At 38.9% G+C, this 17,248-nt stretch overlaps 1 protein-coding gene across 1 annotated transcript; it reads left to right on the top strand.

Annotated features, from left to right (window-relative positions):
• The first annotated feature begins 14,314 nt into the window (after positions 1–14,314).
• On the top strand, positions 14,315–16,975 carry LOC307172974 (prostate-associated microseminoprotein-like). Its single transcript, XM_079895748.1, has 4 exons — positions 14,315–14,388; positions 14,953–15,067; positions 15,153–15,261; positions 15,883–16,975. Exons 2-4 carry the CDS (start codon positions 14,953–14,955, stop codon positions 16,049–16,051), a joined length of 393 nt encoding a protein of 130 aa, XP_079751874.1. The 5' UTR covers positions 14,315–14,388; the 3' UTR covers positions 16,052–16,975.
• The last annotated feature ends 273 nt before the right edge of the window (positions 16,976–17,248 follow it).

Raw genomic sequence — 17,248 nt, 5'->3', positions numbered from 1 at the left:
ATTCTCTCATTCTGATCTTTTTCGACCGTCACCACGGCCATTCTGGCATCACAAATAGTTTCATCTCTTTGCTTTTCAAAGAGTGTCAGCCATCTTCAGGCTGTGGGTATAAAGATCCTTCCATACCTTGACAATTGGTTGATCTGTGCACCATGAAGGGTAACTAGGTTATCTACCCTGGCACAACCTTACTGCTTAGGCACGTGTTGGCGCAGTTCCAAAAATTAGTGGGGATGATATCGGCAGCAATAAAGGTAGTGCCTCTGGGACTGCTCAATGCAGGACCACTGCAGTTTACACTCATCCCTAAATTACACAGGTGAGTGAAGTTGAAGGTCACATGGAAATATGTTCAGGCTCTGCATCAGTGGATAAGCAAAAGGAGACTGAACCAAGGGGTTCCTCTGGGGAATATACCAGCAAGGAGAATGGTGGTGACAATGGATGCTTCTCTGACTGGTTAGGGGGTTGTCTGGCAAGGCACAACAGTCAGGGGTTTATGAGTGGCCCCCTCGACCATGGGGTCAGTCTATCTGTCTTTGAGACATTTGATTCAATTCTACAGGAGAAGCAATAGACTTCTGTTTCGGGCCTACCCAAAAATCACCTCACACAGTCTACATACCCGGAGTAGTAAACCGGGCAGCCGATCTCTTCTCCCGAACTGGGCCTCCCCCGAGTGAATGGCGATTACACCCAGAGGTGGTGTCTCTGATATGGGCCCGGTTTGGAAGAGCCCACACTGACCTGTTTGCATCAGCCGAGACAACCCATTGCAAGGTGTGTTTTTCTCTGTGCAGCCAAGGTGGGCCTTTGGGAATGGATGCACTGTCTCACGAGTGGCCGGGACGATTGTTATACACTTTGTTATTATGGGACATTACAGGATCTTACTGATCGCCCCGAAGTGGCCATGTAAACATTGGTTCCCACTTCTCCTATGTCTGGTTCTAGACCTTCCATGGCTGCTACCAATCAGAGCAGACCTTCTCTCTCAAGTGGAGAAACCCAGCTTTCAAGGTTCTTAATCCTCGCATGATCAAGTAATTGAACTCTTTTAAGTACAGGGCTTGATATCATTACCTTGTGTCCAGTTCGAGCACTTCACACTTACATTGAGCGCACACAGTCGTTGCAACATTCACACACTTAGCTGTTTGTGTGTTTTGATAAGAACATGATGTTGAACAACCTGCCTTGAAACAGCGCCTATCACGTTGGATAATAGACAGTATTGCACAAGTGTATTCCAGCCAGAGCTTACCAGTTTCAGGGAAGTTGGTGACTCATTCTACCAGGAGTCTGGCCACTCGGCAATGAAGGAAGTGGCACTTACGGACATATGTGCACTGGCCTCATGGAGCTCACCTTGCACCATTGCCAAGTATTACAGGGCCAATGTGGCCGTATGGTACACCTGGATGTTATAAAGGGAACCAACCACTTAAGGTCAGTCATTTGAATTAGTTTACATTAGGTCTCGAGGAAAGGCAGCACAATAGCATCATTCAAGGTAAGACCGTGGTGACGGTTATCATTCTCATAGATCCAAAGTTATATCTGGTGAGTGGACCACGTCTCTACAACGTTCTCCTTGGGGTAAACTAGCGACGTCTTTTGAGGACGTGCCTACGACGTTTCTGGAACATTAGCCAAGATTATAAAAAATGGAACTTTACCACAACGTCCTCACAACGTTGTCATAAATATAAACATTATATACGACGTTTATATATAGGCTAGGCATAAGGTTTATGTAAATGCACTTGACTGCGTGCGCGTTGAACATTTGAGTAGCTTTCAAACCCTGGAGCGGCGCAGTTGCCCTGGAAACGGCGCAGCAAACACAACTGACAAGCAGCAAACTCCCTCTCTCGCTGTTGTTCTCTTTCATAGGTTCACTCAACGCTGCGGATAGCGCAGTGGGATATTCTCTGAATGTGCCGATTGTCTGAAGCCCTATAGAATCACGCCAATTCATTGGCTGATGGTGCCCGCGCAATCTGGCTCCGCCCCGACGCCCTTACGTCGCATCATTACATATTCGCGCGCGCCATCTGCTCCTCAGATTTCTCTGCCTTCAGAATGAAGCGGTCACGTTTGCCCTTCGCTCGTGATTTTTCTGAGCTCGAAAAATACGACTTCTGGATTATTCTCGGCGCTTCTGCGACTGTTCAAGCGGAACTCTGTTTCTCCTTACGGTGAAGTTGCCATGGAATACCGACGCTGTACTCCGCCATGTGCTCGTTACTTCGCTAACGACGACCCACACAGTAAGTGTATTAAATGTTTGGGCTTTCACATGCGCGCGAGGCAGTCATAGGATCGTCTAAATGCAAATTCTGTGAAAATTTGTTGCTCAAAACCCTCAAATCGCGGCTCACGGTTTTTGAGAGGAAATCATTCGTCTCCCCCTGTCGCGCTCCCGAGGCCTCTCGAGGATCCGCGACTTGGGGTTCGGATGTAAAGTTCGAGGAGACGAGCCCCGCTCTTTCTCTCTCTCCCTCCCCTCGGCACGCGCGAGGCATGCCAGTTGAATTTTTGCACGATTATTTGCGCCCCAGCTCGGGAACACGCAACGCGGTTTCTTTCGGGCTGGAGGATGTACTTTTTACCAAGGCTTCCGACTCCGAGGATTTCGGGCCTACTCTCGCCGACGAGGTTATCCACGCCGAGCGGCCAGGAAGCGCGGCCTACTGTGGCCTACGCGGAGCTCATTGACGTACTTTCGCGCGCTACGGAGAAGCTCGCTATTGATTGGCCCGACGAGCCCCGTGAATCTCAGTCGTCGAAACTGGACGAGAGACTTCTCAGTGGCCCTAATTCTAGGCCTCAACGGAGAAAGCTGCCATTTTTCAGTGATCTGCATCACGAGATTTCCAGATCCTGGAAGCAGCCTTTCTCTGCGCGCCTCACGGCCCAGAGCCGTTCCTGACCCTCCGGTCGAAAAAAAAAAAAAAAAAAAAAGGAGAGCTCCTCTGCTTCCTCAAGGTTGGGACAGACCGCGCAAGCGTTTCTGCCCACCTCCCAGCTCTCCTTTCCTCGCCCTGTCACCTTCGTCACTCAGAGTGTCTCGAAGTGCAGGCCAGTCTTCACCATCTCTACTCAGCCAAACGGCGTGGGAGGAAGGAGACGCTTTTTGCTTTCTCCCCTCACCCCCGACACTCTCTATAACTGCCGGTCGCATCCTCGGAGGCACTTTCCGTTTTCCTCCGGAACAGGCGGACCTGGTCACCATGACCCCAGCATCGATGCCTCCCATCACGTGCCAGGACGCCAAGGGCTCTCCTGCACAGTCAACTTCTCTACCCCACGAACGTCAACACGACACCCTCACTCAGGTATGTCGTCTGCATTACAACATCCCTCTTCCTCTTTCACATTTCTTTCAGGAATGGGAGCGCTTGCCAGGGGTATCGTCTTGGGTTCTTCGCACAGTTCGGTTCGGCTACACTCTTCAGTTTTGCCGCAATCCCCCTGTTTCAACGGGGTCTTTCCTACTGTAGTAGACAGCGCCATTCAGGCTTCTGTACTTCAGCAGGAAATTTCATCCCTCCTTCTCAAAGGAGCAATAGAGGAGGTTCCTTCAGGGGAAACCGAGCGGGGCTTTTACAGACGTTATTTCCTGGTCCCGAAGAAGGGCGGCGGTTTGCGTCGCATACTGGACCTCCGCCGACTGAACTTCGCCCTTTACAAAGGGAAATTCAAGATGTTGACGCTGAAAGCTATCATATCTCAGATTCGGCCAGGGGATTGGTTCGTGACAGTAGACCTAAAGGATGCTTACTTTCACATCCGGGTTGTACGGCGACACAGGCAGTTCCTCAGGTTCGCCTTTCGAGAAAGAGCGTTCCAATACAGGGTCCTTCCCTTCGACCTCGCTCTGGCCCCGAGGACATTCACGAAGTGTATGGATGCAGCTCTGGCCCCATTGTGGCTCCAGGGCATCCGTATTCTAAATTACCTGGACGATTACTGGGCGCAGTTACTTTTGAGCCCTGTCAGTTTGGCGGGACCCTCTTTTTCTTCGGAAAGGGGTCAGCATGGGTGCGGTATTTCGTCACCAGATGATTACGACGGATGCCTCTCTCACCGGCTGGGGAGCATTTTTCGAGGGCAGACCAGCGTGTGGGGTCTGGACTGGCGAGACTCTCTCTTGGCACATAAACTGCCTGGAGTTAAGAGCTGTTTTTCTGGCTCTGCATCATTTTCTCCCTCTTCTGGAGGGACACCATGTAATTGTTAGAACAGACAACATGGCAGTGGTGTCTCATGTGAACCGGCAGGGGGGTTCTCGGTCGCGCACCCTAGACAGGCATGCGCGTCGCCTTCTCCTGTGGTCTCAGAGCAGATTCCTATCTCTAAGAGCAGTTCATGTCCCAGGGGTTCTGAACCTCGCAGCAGATTTTCTGTCGAGGCAGAAACTCAGATCGGGAGAATGGATGTTGAACCGCCAGACGGTGGCCCTGATCTGGGAGGTTTTCGGAGAAGCGGAAGTGGACCTCTTTGCATCTCAAGACTCGTCCCAATGCCCGCTTTGGTTCTCCCTGAGTCCCCCGGCTCCATTAGGGATAGATGCGTTCGCTCACCCTTGGCCAACGCAGAAACTCTATGCCTTCCCGCCCATCAAACTGATCCAGGCGGTCTTGGCCAGAGTGAGAGAGAGCGGAGTCCGCCTCCTCCTGGTAGCTCCGTTCTGGCCGTCTCAGCCATGGTTTTCGGAGCTAATTCCTCTGCTGGAATCTTCCCCCTGGAAGATCCCGGTCAGGGAAGACCTGCTGTCCCAGCTGCAGGGCAGGATATGGCATCCTCGCCCAGACATGTGGAAGCTGTATGTTTGGCCGATCAGAGGCCGTTAGCATTAAGTTCTGATCTCCCAACTGACGTTCAGGAGACCATTGCGAGTGCTAGAGCCCCTTCTACAAGGAGGCTATATTCTTCCAAATGGAAGGTTTTTGAGACATGGTGCTTAGCACATGATAGGAGCCCAGTTAACTGCCCTGTGGGTTCAGTACTGGAGTTCCGAGAAGTTTGCTTCTGGAGCAGCTGCTACCACTCTCAGAGTTTATGTCGCAGCTATTGCAGCACATAGGGAATCGGACGAGATTCCCCTGGGGAAACTAAGGTTAGTTTCGGCCTTCATGCGTGGGGTTAAGCGCCTGAAACCGGCTCGCTCCCCTAGAGTTCAGGGGCAGAGCCAGATTGCGCGGGCGCCATCAGCCAATGAATTGGCGTGATTCTATGGGGCTTCAGACAATCGGCACATTCAGAGAATATCCCACTGCGCTATCCGCAGCGTCTCGTTCCCTATTCAGAGAACATAGGTTACGTAAGTAACCAGAGACGTTTTCATTGCTTTCAGGTGTGTTTAGTCTCTAAAATCACACAAATAATACACACAACTGTTCCTGACACTTTTCTTATGTGTTATTGACACACAGTCAAGTCAGTTTCAGAAGAGGTAAGGTTAACATTAACGTTAACTGTTAGGCTAACCTAAACACTTGTTTATAAAAGTTTGGGCTTTTATTTAATTACGTCTTTATGTGTAGATGAGATTTTTTGTTAGTTTTGTAAAGGTTTTGCTGTCAGTAGAATGGGTGATTGGAAGTTGGCTAATTTATTATCGATGACGTCACTTACACGGAGCGCAAAAAATGTCTGAAACTAGTTCAAATGTTTCACGGTAAACAAATATTGATAAATGTTCTGTTATTTTAGCAGCAACAAAATAACCCCTTAACAACAGAGATAAGCTCCATGATTTCAACATTTCTGAAGACAGCTGCTGCCAGAGAGGAAACACAGGTGAAGTGAGGAAGCTTATTAAATAACTTCATATCCATTTTTCCCCACAATATGTTTTACCTATATCACCATACATCTGTTTTTTTCCTTCTTTTTATTATCTCAAATCTAAAAATTGTATTCATTTAATTTATTTTAAGAAGGCTTTGACATTCAAATGTAAGTGAGCAATATTCAATGAATATATAAACCTAAAACATAAATTCTGTTATCCTAAGAAATTATTTTCTGTATATTCTTCTTTCTTCACAACGTACCTGTGTTAGCTGGGTAGTTATTGCTAATAAGTACATAGTATGTACATGCAGAACAGGACTGTAAAATAAAGCGCTACTGAAAAAAAGTTAGTAAGATAAATCATGTTGTATATCTCTTGTTGCTATACTATTGAAACAGTGAGTATTGTAATTTTTACCAATATTGGCCTCATTCACTTCAAATGTAAGTGCATCACTAAGTTTTATTTAAAAAAAGAAAAGGAGGGGCAAGTAGAATTTAAGTGAATATGGAATACTCTAAAAAAGCCATTTTATTAACTTTTTATTTTCAGTTGATAGGTTTTGAAATATTAAAAGTAATGAGTAAGCCTTCCTCTTTTTTTCATGGTTTTCTTTGGTAAAGAACAGAACTGACCCTAAGTGAACTTAATTGGCTTAGTATCTGCTCCCATTGTGTGCGTACCTCCCATCCCCTCTCTTTTTTGTTTCTCTTTCTCTCTCCCCGTTTTCTTTTTTTATTACCCCGCAGGCTCACAATTAGGGGAAGCAATTAGTGTCTCTCTTCCGCCCCATCTCGTTCAGAAGGTCATTGTGTACAGCAGGACTCTGAGGGAGGGGCAGAAAGCAGATAACATCTGCTTCATTTCTGATTCTCTGATGAAATAGATAATAAATATATTGTTTTGGGCTTGTCTTATGTAACCTTTTAATGTGTTTAATGTTAATTTAAGCATGTAGACAACAACTGTTCTAGCGCTGCTTCAGCAACAGGAAAATTATTCCAGATATCAGTCCAGACATAATCAAACAAAGTAGAACAGATAGTAACAGATTTTTTTATAGACAGGGATATTTTTTATTCATGAATGTTACATTTCAGACAAGATAGATGACATGGAATAACAAAAAGTGTTGTATGTAACAAGTGTTGTATAAAGTTGTTGTCTGAGTCTTATTTGTAATTTGTGTTATTACATTAGACAATTGATGATTCATTTTCTTGGTATGAAATACAAAAGAAGAGACATTTTTCAAAGGTAAACAAGTGATTTTAAAATTGAAAATGAAAAGAATATCTTTAAAATTTCATTTTTTCTTAATTTCCAAGATATCACTCAGAATGTATGAAAAAGTGTACAGAAATATTAATCATATATCCGCTTAAAGAAATAATGTGAACATTGGTTTACAAATCAATAAAAATATATAATCTCAGAAGTAAAATGTAATTCCAACTACCAGCTCTTTATCAAACAACAGAATCATTTATTCATGGATTTGTATTTATTAGACTTCTGTTCAGAAAGATACCTTTGCATCAGCTGATGAGAACTGAACAGATGGACTCTTGAGGTTTGACTCCATTGGGTTATGACCTTCAGACGCTCTGTCAGCCACAATGCAAATGGATGTCACATTATAGGGTGGAAAGAATACCCAATGTTGAAGATCATGTCAGCAAAAGTGGCTTGGGTGACCATTAAACTGAGCTTTTATAGTTATTTTGGGGATATTAAATTATAACAAGTCAAACCCAAATAGACTGGAAACTAAATGAAGTCTTAAACACCTCTTGTTTTACGGCATATTTTCTCTGTGACAAGAGTGCACAATCAAAAAGACAAACAGGGTTTTTGATGTAAACCCCTATGCCTAAATGTAACCCATAAGTTATCCCTAAAATCAGAGGGAAACGATATGTGAATAACACTGATGTTGAAGCATAACCCTGGTTATAAGCCTAAACTTAACATAAACTGTAAACTTGTCCTCAAATCTGGTTGGTTGATTAGAATGTTGTTCCAGGATCAACAAAGACGTTGAACCAGGAACATGTTGCACTTGGTGAAATCAGGTTCTGCTTGTTACAAGCCGGGATATGTAAAAGGCTTCCTTACAGTAACCTGTGGACTTTTGTTTTGCAGCATTGTTCTCCATGGTTCTTACAGGCATCTCGGAATTGAGATATCAGATTTGCTTTGAGTTAAATATTTGCTTTCACGGAATTTCATGTAATTCGAGAGGTATAAAATCATAAGGTCATTTACATTGATACATTTGATTACATTTACTGTATAGGCTACAATATAGACCTTATGTAGCCCCGCCCCTTTTCAGCGCTGCGCTCGTTGTCTTTTGACTTCCGGTCTGTATTTTCACAGCGATTTTGCGTGTTTAATGAACGGCTCATTTTAAAATCTTCCCGGTCGCCTGACATTTGTTAAGACATCTGCTTTAAACATTACAGTCCTCATGATAACTTTCGTTAACTTTACATTAAGTAAATCCACTTAAAAAGCTAATTACGGACAGCAGCGCCATAGAAATACAGAGCGACCGCAAAAACGGAAGTTAAAAGACAATATTCTAAAGATGGCGGCGCCCTCGTTTCTCTGGCGCATAAGGTCTATATAGGTTTCTACAAATTTATTTAAATGCACCATTCAATGCTTTGGGGTCTGTAAGACTTTTTAAAGTCTCTTATGCTCACCAAGGCTGCACTTATATAATTAAAAATACAGTATAGAAACAGTGAAATATTACAATTTAAAATAACTGTTATTGTAAAAATGCAGTGTATTTCTGTGTTGGCAAAGCTGTATTTTCAGCATCATTAATCCAGTCTTCAGTGTCACATGATCCTTCAGAAATCATTCTAATATGCTGATTCAAGAAACATGTCCAATTATTATCAATGTTGAAAATAGTTGTGCTGCTTCATATTTTTTTTGTGGAAAACATCAGGATTATTTAATAAACAGAAAGTTTAAAAGAACAGCATTTATTTGAAAGAGAAATCTACAATGCAACTGTCTGGAATTAAGCTTTGAACATGGTTTGTTTGCAGATGTAATACAGGGTTGTCTGACTGACCTCCCTGTTGCCCTCTGTGTGACTGTGAAATCACATGTATTGATCAGCCTAATGCAAGAGGAAGAGCCTGCGGCAAGGTGATCAATGCGCTCTTAATTAACCCCTGTGAGTGAGAGTGTGCGTGTGTGTGTGTGTGTGTGTATGCTGGGGTTTAGGAAGGGTGCTAAACTTTGGACAGGGGTGTATAAATACACCCATCCCAGCTGAAACTTGTGACATTCATGCACATCATCTTGCTTACAGACAGCACTACATGACAGGCTAACACACACACAAACACACACATAGCTAGGCTGACAGTAGATACTAACACACACTCCATATGATAACAGAACATGCTTTCAGGCAAAATGTCCCTAAAAATGACTTCAACATTCCGGATCTGAACGATTTCATGGATGGAGTTTCAAAACAGTGAGTATATTGTGTGAGTCTGTGTGTGTTAATGCTCAATCTTTGTAAGTTTATGCATATGAAAATGGTGTGTATGTGTGTTACATCAACAACCTGAATGACTTCATCTTAGTCATTTTATTCTTTAGAATCATAAATTATTTAAAATATACACATAAATTACATTTCTAAATAAATTGGTAACACTATAACACTATGTCCTTTGCTACACGTTATATGTACTTAGTATAGTAATAACAGAAAATTGTACATAGTTACATACATTAAGTACTTTACTGTATAATTACACTGTAGCAAGGATACCTTAAAATAAACGTAACCTTTAGAAAAAGGGAATCAACCACACAGCAGCTTTGGCACGTTTTACGCCGGATGCCCTTCCTAAAGTTATTATATAAATGAACATATTAAACGTAAATGTAAAAAGTGCTAGGTTTAGGGCTAGGGTTTAGAAAGATCATTAGCTCAGTAAAAGAATAAGCAGTTAGTGTTGCCCTTTATTTCTTTCCTATCTAGTCTCATATTTTCTAACTTAATTGCTGTTTCAAAGCTTCTCTGTTCTCTTTCAGACGCTGTAGAAGTTGATGGTGAGGTTCTGATAAGTCAGGGACTGTGTGATATGTTTGATATTCGGTTGCTTTCCTTATATCACGTCAACTAAATATCAGACATATTCCTACAGACTCTGGCACAAGTCTTCACATTCGTGGCCTCTCTTCATTCATCATCTTGGGTTCATCAAATTTTTAGTTTTCATCCCTTTCTTGATTGTTTCTTGAGCATGATTTCTAGCGTTTGAGCTATAAAATCTTATATAATGTTGAGAAGGACATGCAATACTCATTTAGTGAAGACTACACACTTTTTCATGTCTTTCATTTCTTAGTTACAGTTATTTTGTTATAAATTAAAAAAAATTAGTACATCTTGTAAAGTTTATAACTGCATGTCTTTAACAACTGTATTTGTTTATGTAAAAAATAAAGGTTCCAAATGAGGGGTTTCAGCAATGCCATAAAATAACCATTTTGGGTTCCCCGTACAACCTTTAAGTGAACCTTTTTGTTGTGAAGAAAAATGTAATAATCCAAAGCCCCCTTTTTCCACAACAAAGACCATTTTGTGGAATAAACGGTAAGGTTCCATGAATGTTAAGTGTTCTTTTTGGTCAGTTTGGTCACAAATTTTATGTTTTTAATTTTTTTACTTCATCGGAATGGTACGAAACTTGGTAAAGGTTTTGGCACTCGCTGGTTAAATGGTCCTGAAAAAAATAGTCACACTTGTATTGTTTGCAGTCAAAAATGACCATTGGAAATGAATGGGAGAATGCATTGGAAATGAATGTCATCTACTGGAAATGTTTGGTACTGCGCAAAAACAAATTCTTACTGAAAGCTAATTTCTTTGTAGCCTGACGTCGTCATACTCAGATTCTAGTCAGAATGCGAACTTCCCGACCTAAAAAATTTGTGGGCGGGGCTAAGTTCGGCTGGCATCCAGGCTAATTTCTTTGAGATATCAACCTCACATTTGGAACACAGCTTGTTTAGATTTATGGCTTTGATTTTCTCACAGTTTTAGAGTAAAACGTGTTTTGGGAAATATATATTTCATATAAAAATAAAAATAAATTATTTTTGTGCCTTTTTCATAACAATACATGTAAAATTTTATAACTTTTTCAAGTTCACTTTTTTAAACTCTTTTTCACTTCAGCAATAATCTGCCAAGTGTCATCTTTAAAACTAACCAAACTTTCAAAGCTTTCAAGATTTATGACAGTTTAAGATGGAAATTAAATTTTCAGGTCCATGCTCAAAAAGTGAACTATACTGCATAAAAATAATTTAGTACCATACAATCCTCTAAAAATAGATAATATTTCTGAACACAAAAGAAGATATTTTGAACCGAACAGTTGATGGGCCCCATTGACTGTACATTAAATACTATGGAAGTCAATTGGGTCCATCAATTGGTCAAAAACATCAGTTGTTGGTGTTCTCATATGCACAAATCAACCTTCATTAAAGATATAATTGTTGGGGTCCTTCGTTTAACAGTCACACTCAGGACCTTCGGGTCCAAATGGACCCGGAGGGTGGGATTAATATATATATATAAAAAAATCATATATTTTTTTTTTACTTGTTTTTTATAATATTTTTTCTTTTCTTTTTTGGTGTTTTGAGATAATTTTATGATTTTAATTAATATTTATGCAATAATTATGACCCATTTTTCCCATTGAATATAATAGACATTTTATATATATATATATATTTTTTTTTTTTTATTAAAAAAAATGTGTGTGTGTGTGTGTTTTTTTTGTACTCTTGATGTTTTAGAGATTCACCCCTTCACTGTTGAGTCCTTTTTTTCTGCATCCTGGCTGATTTGTAGATTGTATGCACAAAAAAAATCTGTGTTTTCATATTTTTGACAATTTCCCATTCATTTCCTATGGGGGTCATTTTTGACCAAAGAGCAGAAGTGTGACGTGCTTGGATCATGACCCCAATATTTTTTGTGTGTTCACATACCTAATACCATAAAAGTCACCAAGTTTCGTAACATTCCGATGAAGCTGTGATTTTTAAAAATTCAAAACAGATTTTTGTAATCTGAATTTATTAGTGTGTATGTGTATAAAAGTGTGTGTGTGTGTGTGTGTGTGTGTGTGTGTGTGTGTGTGTGTGTGTGTGTGTGTGTGTGTGTGTGTGTGTGTGTGTGTGTGTGTGTGTGTGTGTGTGTGTGTGTGTGGATGTGTCTGTTTTGCACTCTTGATGTTTTATAGATTAACCCCTTCACTGTTTTGTGCTTTTTTTCTGGATCGTGGCTGATTTGTAGATTGTACGCACAAAAAAACTCTGCATTTTCACATTTTTGCCAATTTCCCATTAATTTCCTATGGTGGGTCCATTTGGACCCGAAGGTCCTGAGTGTGACAATTTTTTTTACAACCACTTAGACTATTCAAATCCCGTCCCCAATTTTTTTGGGTGTTCATATACCAAGTACCAACATTTCCAAGTCACCAAATTTCGGACCATTCCGATGAAGCTATGATTTTTTACATTTTTTTATTTAAACGCTTCGGGTCCATTTGGACCCGAAGGACCCCAGAGGGTTAATACAAAACATATTAGGCTATATTTTCATTAAAATAGTCTAATTCAGGGCAATTCAACTTGGACCAAGTAATCAAAATGGGTTAGGTTGAGTTTTGTGCATATTTGTCCTCTATAAGTAAATTACCAATGTTTATTGATTTATTTTTTAACTTGTAATAAAACAGATTTTCACCCAGCAGGAAAACAGCCCACTGGCCGTCTATTTAGGCTAATAATCTTGGACTAATTTAACAATATTTTCACACATCGACAATCTAACAGGAGCATTGGGTCGTACCAAAACTAATAAAAGCTCACGATAGAATTACTCTATAGTTCAATTGCCATGACTGGCTTCGTTCGATTTTTCTTTGGTTCTTAGCCAGTAGCGTTTGTGTGTGTGTGTGTGTGTGTAAGTAGCGATGCTTAAATAATTTTAACCTTTAACTCATGACTCAGTAAGCAAAGTCTCACTACTAAGCCAGAGTTTGTGTGCTCAATTTACGTCATACGTTTCTGGAAACTGCGTGCATGCTATTTCAGTCGAAATAATGTTTTACATGACGCAGAGAAAGTACTGTATATGCCTCAAGCAACTGAACTTGGTCTTCTTTATTAGACATCATTACTGATAATTGGTAAAGATGAATTAACATAATCTTTTAACATATTTGCCAGTTTTACTGAGACTATAGATACTGATGTGCACATGGAAAAAACAGCATATTTTAACATTTTTAGCATCAGATGTAGCCTATGTACATCAATAATAAAAAAATAATAAAAAACACTTCAATAAATGTGTAAAAACTAATAAATCTAGTAATTCTCCATTGCAAAAATGCCAAAAATGAGCAGCTGCATTACACACCATAGCACAAACAGATAGAAATATTTTCATATTCCTAAGGATCTGTATGCTCGTGCAATGTACAACGTCTAGCACATACAATATTTGTAAAAGTTATAAGTTAAAATGTTATCGAAATGTCTTTTATGCAATATATTCACTATTTTTTGGATTATGAAACAATTATTTTAGTCCTGAATAGTGTATGAAAGGTGAACACAAGATTGTTAGAAAAGTATTACAAGTATTTGTTATTAATACACACAAAGATGAATTTATCATGTTCTAATTCACTGCTCACTTATAAGTATGGCTTGAAGGGCCAAAATCATGCGATAGACATTTTCACCACAGTTACACATTAAATAACACCCAGATTAGTGTAATTACATTACATACATGATTACATCGATAAGATGAAGCCATAATATGACTACTTGTCATGCTGTATTTGACAAGCTTTCTTTTTTCTAAATGTGTTCATGCACAGTTTTACCTGACAGCTTGATACAGTTTAAAAAGGCCTTTACTCTTAAACCCTTTATTGTTGCAACCTCTAATGTTATCTGTGCATGAAAACACAAGAATAATGTGCATTGTCTCTTGAGGCAATATGCAATTGAAATCATTTCTATTTAAAGTAATAACGGTGTGTTGAAGAAATCGTGCTGTGTGTGTGTGTACATGTTTTTCTATCCTGGTGAGCACTTCAACCTGAATGCACAAAGACTCATGGGGACTTGTGTCGCTGTGGGGACCTAAATTGAGGTCCCCATGAGGAAATAAGCTTATAAATCATACAGAATGAGTTTGTTTGAAAGTGTAAAAATGCAGAAAGTGTAAAAATGCAGAAAGTGTTCTATGATGGGTAGGGGATAGAATATACAGTTTGTACAGTATAAAAACCATTACGTCTATGGAGAGTCCCCACAAAGATATAGTGAACCAGACACGCGCATGTGTGTGAGTGTTTCTGTGAAGTAGGAGGGTCACAGAAGTATAAATATCAGAGATCATAGAGCATCATCACAATAAAACTGAAGAGACACTGAAGGAATCCAGAGAACAAAACAGAAAACATCTATTAAAACAAGATTCACAGGGAAAGGTAAGAACTTTATTTCCTCTTATCAAGTTTTACATTTATTTTTACATATCTGAATCTGTTTTGGATCCATTTCTTAATGTGTCAGGGAAAAAAGATAAAAAAAATAAAGATATATAATGATACAAGATGTAAGTCATACTGTATAAACAAAGGATCTAAAGCAAAATAGCAACAGTAGTCATAATAAGAATAATATAGTTTTAAAGTAAATTTATTTTTGCTATAGTTTTACTTTTCAATAAAAAATGCTTCATAGAGACTTTTAGAGGTTTCCATCATGGAATCATTTTATGGATTTAGTTTTAATTAATTAATGCATTTTTTATTTTAATTACACTTTATGAAGCAGCTTGTAAATACTTTATCACTAGAAAAAAATCCTAATAACCTGTTAATCATGAAAGAATTACGCAATCATTTAAGACATTTCTCCTTAGAAACTTTGTGTTTTTTAAAACCTTAAGGCTCTATATAAAACTTTTTTCTGTACAAACATATTGTTTACATCAATTATTCGTAATAAACACTGAATAATAATAATAATAAGTATTATTATTTGTATAGATGGGTTCAAATGTCCCCACCGGTCATATTCTGCTGATTGCAGCCTTTCTGCTGAGCGCATTTGCTCCAACTCTCTGTGTGAACCGAGGTGGAGAGTGCACATTCAACACCAAAGGTACTTCACCGTGCATTCGTGAGTTTGTGTTTAATGCACCACACGTAGAGAGATAAATCATAAATCCTCTTCGTGTTATTTTTAGGCAGCTGTGAATATCAAGGACAGGTCTTCGGCATTGGTGAGAGTTGGATTACTAAAGACTGCTACCAGTGCGTGTGTATGGAGCCCATTGGAGTGGGCTGCTGCGATTAGTAAGTTATTTTTTAAATCTATACCTTATACTGTAAAAAAATAATAATAATCTGTACAATTTACAGTAAAAAATGACAGCTGTGGTTCCCAGAACTTTACCGTCAAAATTTGGTAGCAGCATTTTAGGTTTTAAGGATGAAACTTAAATCTACAGTAATCTACTTTAAACCAACCTACTGAAGTACAGTACTGTTTTGTACATTTATAATACAATGACAACCACCAAACAACACATCAGTTCATCACAAGTACCTTTTCCAGAAGCTGAGGTACATATTATGCAATAAACATTAATTTAATGCTTAACATGAAACCCTAATTCACATAACTGATATAAAAAGACTAAGAAGAAACATAATTAGTTAAATGAAAAACTATTACATTTGAAATGCCACACTGGGAATGTCAATTTTTCCACTGTAAATTATAAGATGGCTTGTTTTTCACTTCCAAAAACTGTATTTTACTGTAAAATTACATATCCATTTTTTCACTGTATATAAGGAAATATACTGTTAACAGTTTTTATTTTTATCATAGCATTTTTAGTCTTTTACTGTTAAAATATGGAGCATATCTACCTGCACATATTCAGTGTGTGTTCGTTCTCACCCTGACAGCAACTCCCAACCAGTAGATTATCCCGACTGGTGTGAGGTCATCAGAAAGCCCGACTCCTGCACCAGTGTGACTGTGATGAGAGCCAATCACAAACTCCCTTGTCTTTATGGGAAGTGGGGCAGGATGCGACCTGATACATGGAAGTCTGACAATGAATTATTGTTCTAGAAAGAATTTGAAATATCACTAATTCACGTTTGCAATAATTGTTCATTTTATTTTTGGGGGAATTTAAAAGGATGTGCTATTATACCATTTTTACCACTCTGTTTCAGAGAATTATTGGTTCTCTACATCAACATATTATTTAGGTTTAATGGTCAGACCTGAATTATATGTTGATATAGAGAAACAATGTTACTATAACTTTATGTTTAAAAAGTTGCAATAGTCTTTCTTCTCTATTGTGACATGTATAACCAAATGAAATGACTTCTCGAACAAGAAAAAAAATGTAGGACGGGACTTGATTTTGTCTATCGGGATTTGTTGGTTGTGGTTTGTTATTGCTGTGATGTCATGTGAGTGACAGGTTGCCTTTTAAAGATTATTAAAGATTATGAGGGCACATGCATTTAAAAAAAAAAATGTGCACAGATAGAATAAATACTGCAATATTCCATAAAAAAAAAAAAAGGTGTTAATTTTGATTTCATGTAACTTTAGATAAGACTGCGATGCACAGTGATATAAATCTCAGCCATTTTAAAACTGAAAAGGTTTGCCACTTTATAAAACTGCATTTAATATCTATAATATAATCTTGATATTCTCAATATAAATATTGGGAACGGCAGTTTTTTTCATGTGTGATATACATATTGGCAGCTGCAGCACTGAGTACAAATACAATGGATCTATAATTGCATTAATTATTCAAATGATAGATACATATTACTGGGTGGATTCCATTATTGTTGATGCTCAAATATTTAACTAAACAACTGTTGATTTCATATGTCACATTTGTATTGTTTTTCTTTTGGGTGTTTTAATTTCTATTCATTCATCCGTGTGGTTTGCAATACAGGGTAGGTCTAAATACAGTTTGTGTGACCTTACAATATTTAACATTAAACAAACATTTAAATGAAATATACAAAATGTATAACATTTTGCCAAAATGGGTTACAGGGTTATAAAGTCAGCCTTGAAGCTGTCACAAAATATTAGTTTGTTTACTGATAAATTTCCAAAAATATTTAAGCAACAAAATGAGTTAAGGCTTTAGCTTGACAAAAGCAGCCAGCATAAAAATCATAAATAGAGAACATTTCATGACTAAATATTGCATTATTTTTCATTAGTTAACATCTTACTACAATTAATTTAATATCAATTCAATAGATCATTTCAGAATTATGA

Source organism: Squalius cephalus (assembly GCF_949319135.1).
Source record: "Squalius cephalus genome assembly, chromosome: 15".
Taxonomy (NCBI): domain Eukaryota; kingdom Metazoa; phylum Chordata; class Actinopteri; order Cypriniformes; family Leuciscidae; genus Squalius; species Squalius cephalus.
Note: the sequence above shows the minus strand (reverse complement) of the source record. Positions and strands in the feature narration are given on the sequence as shown.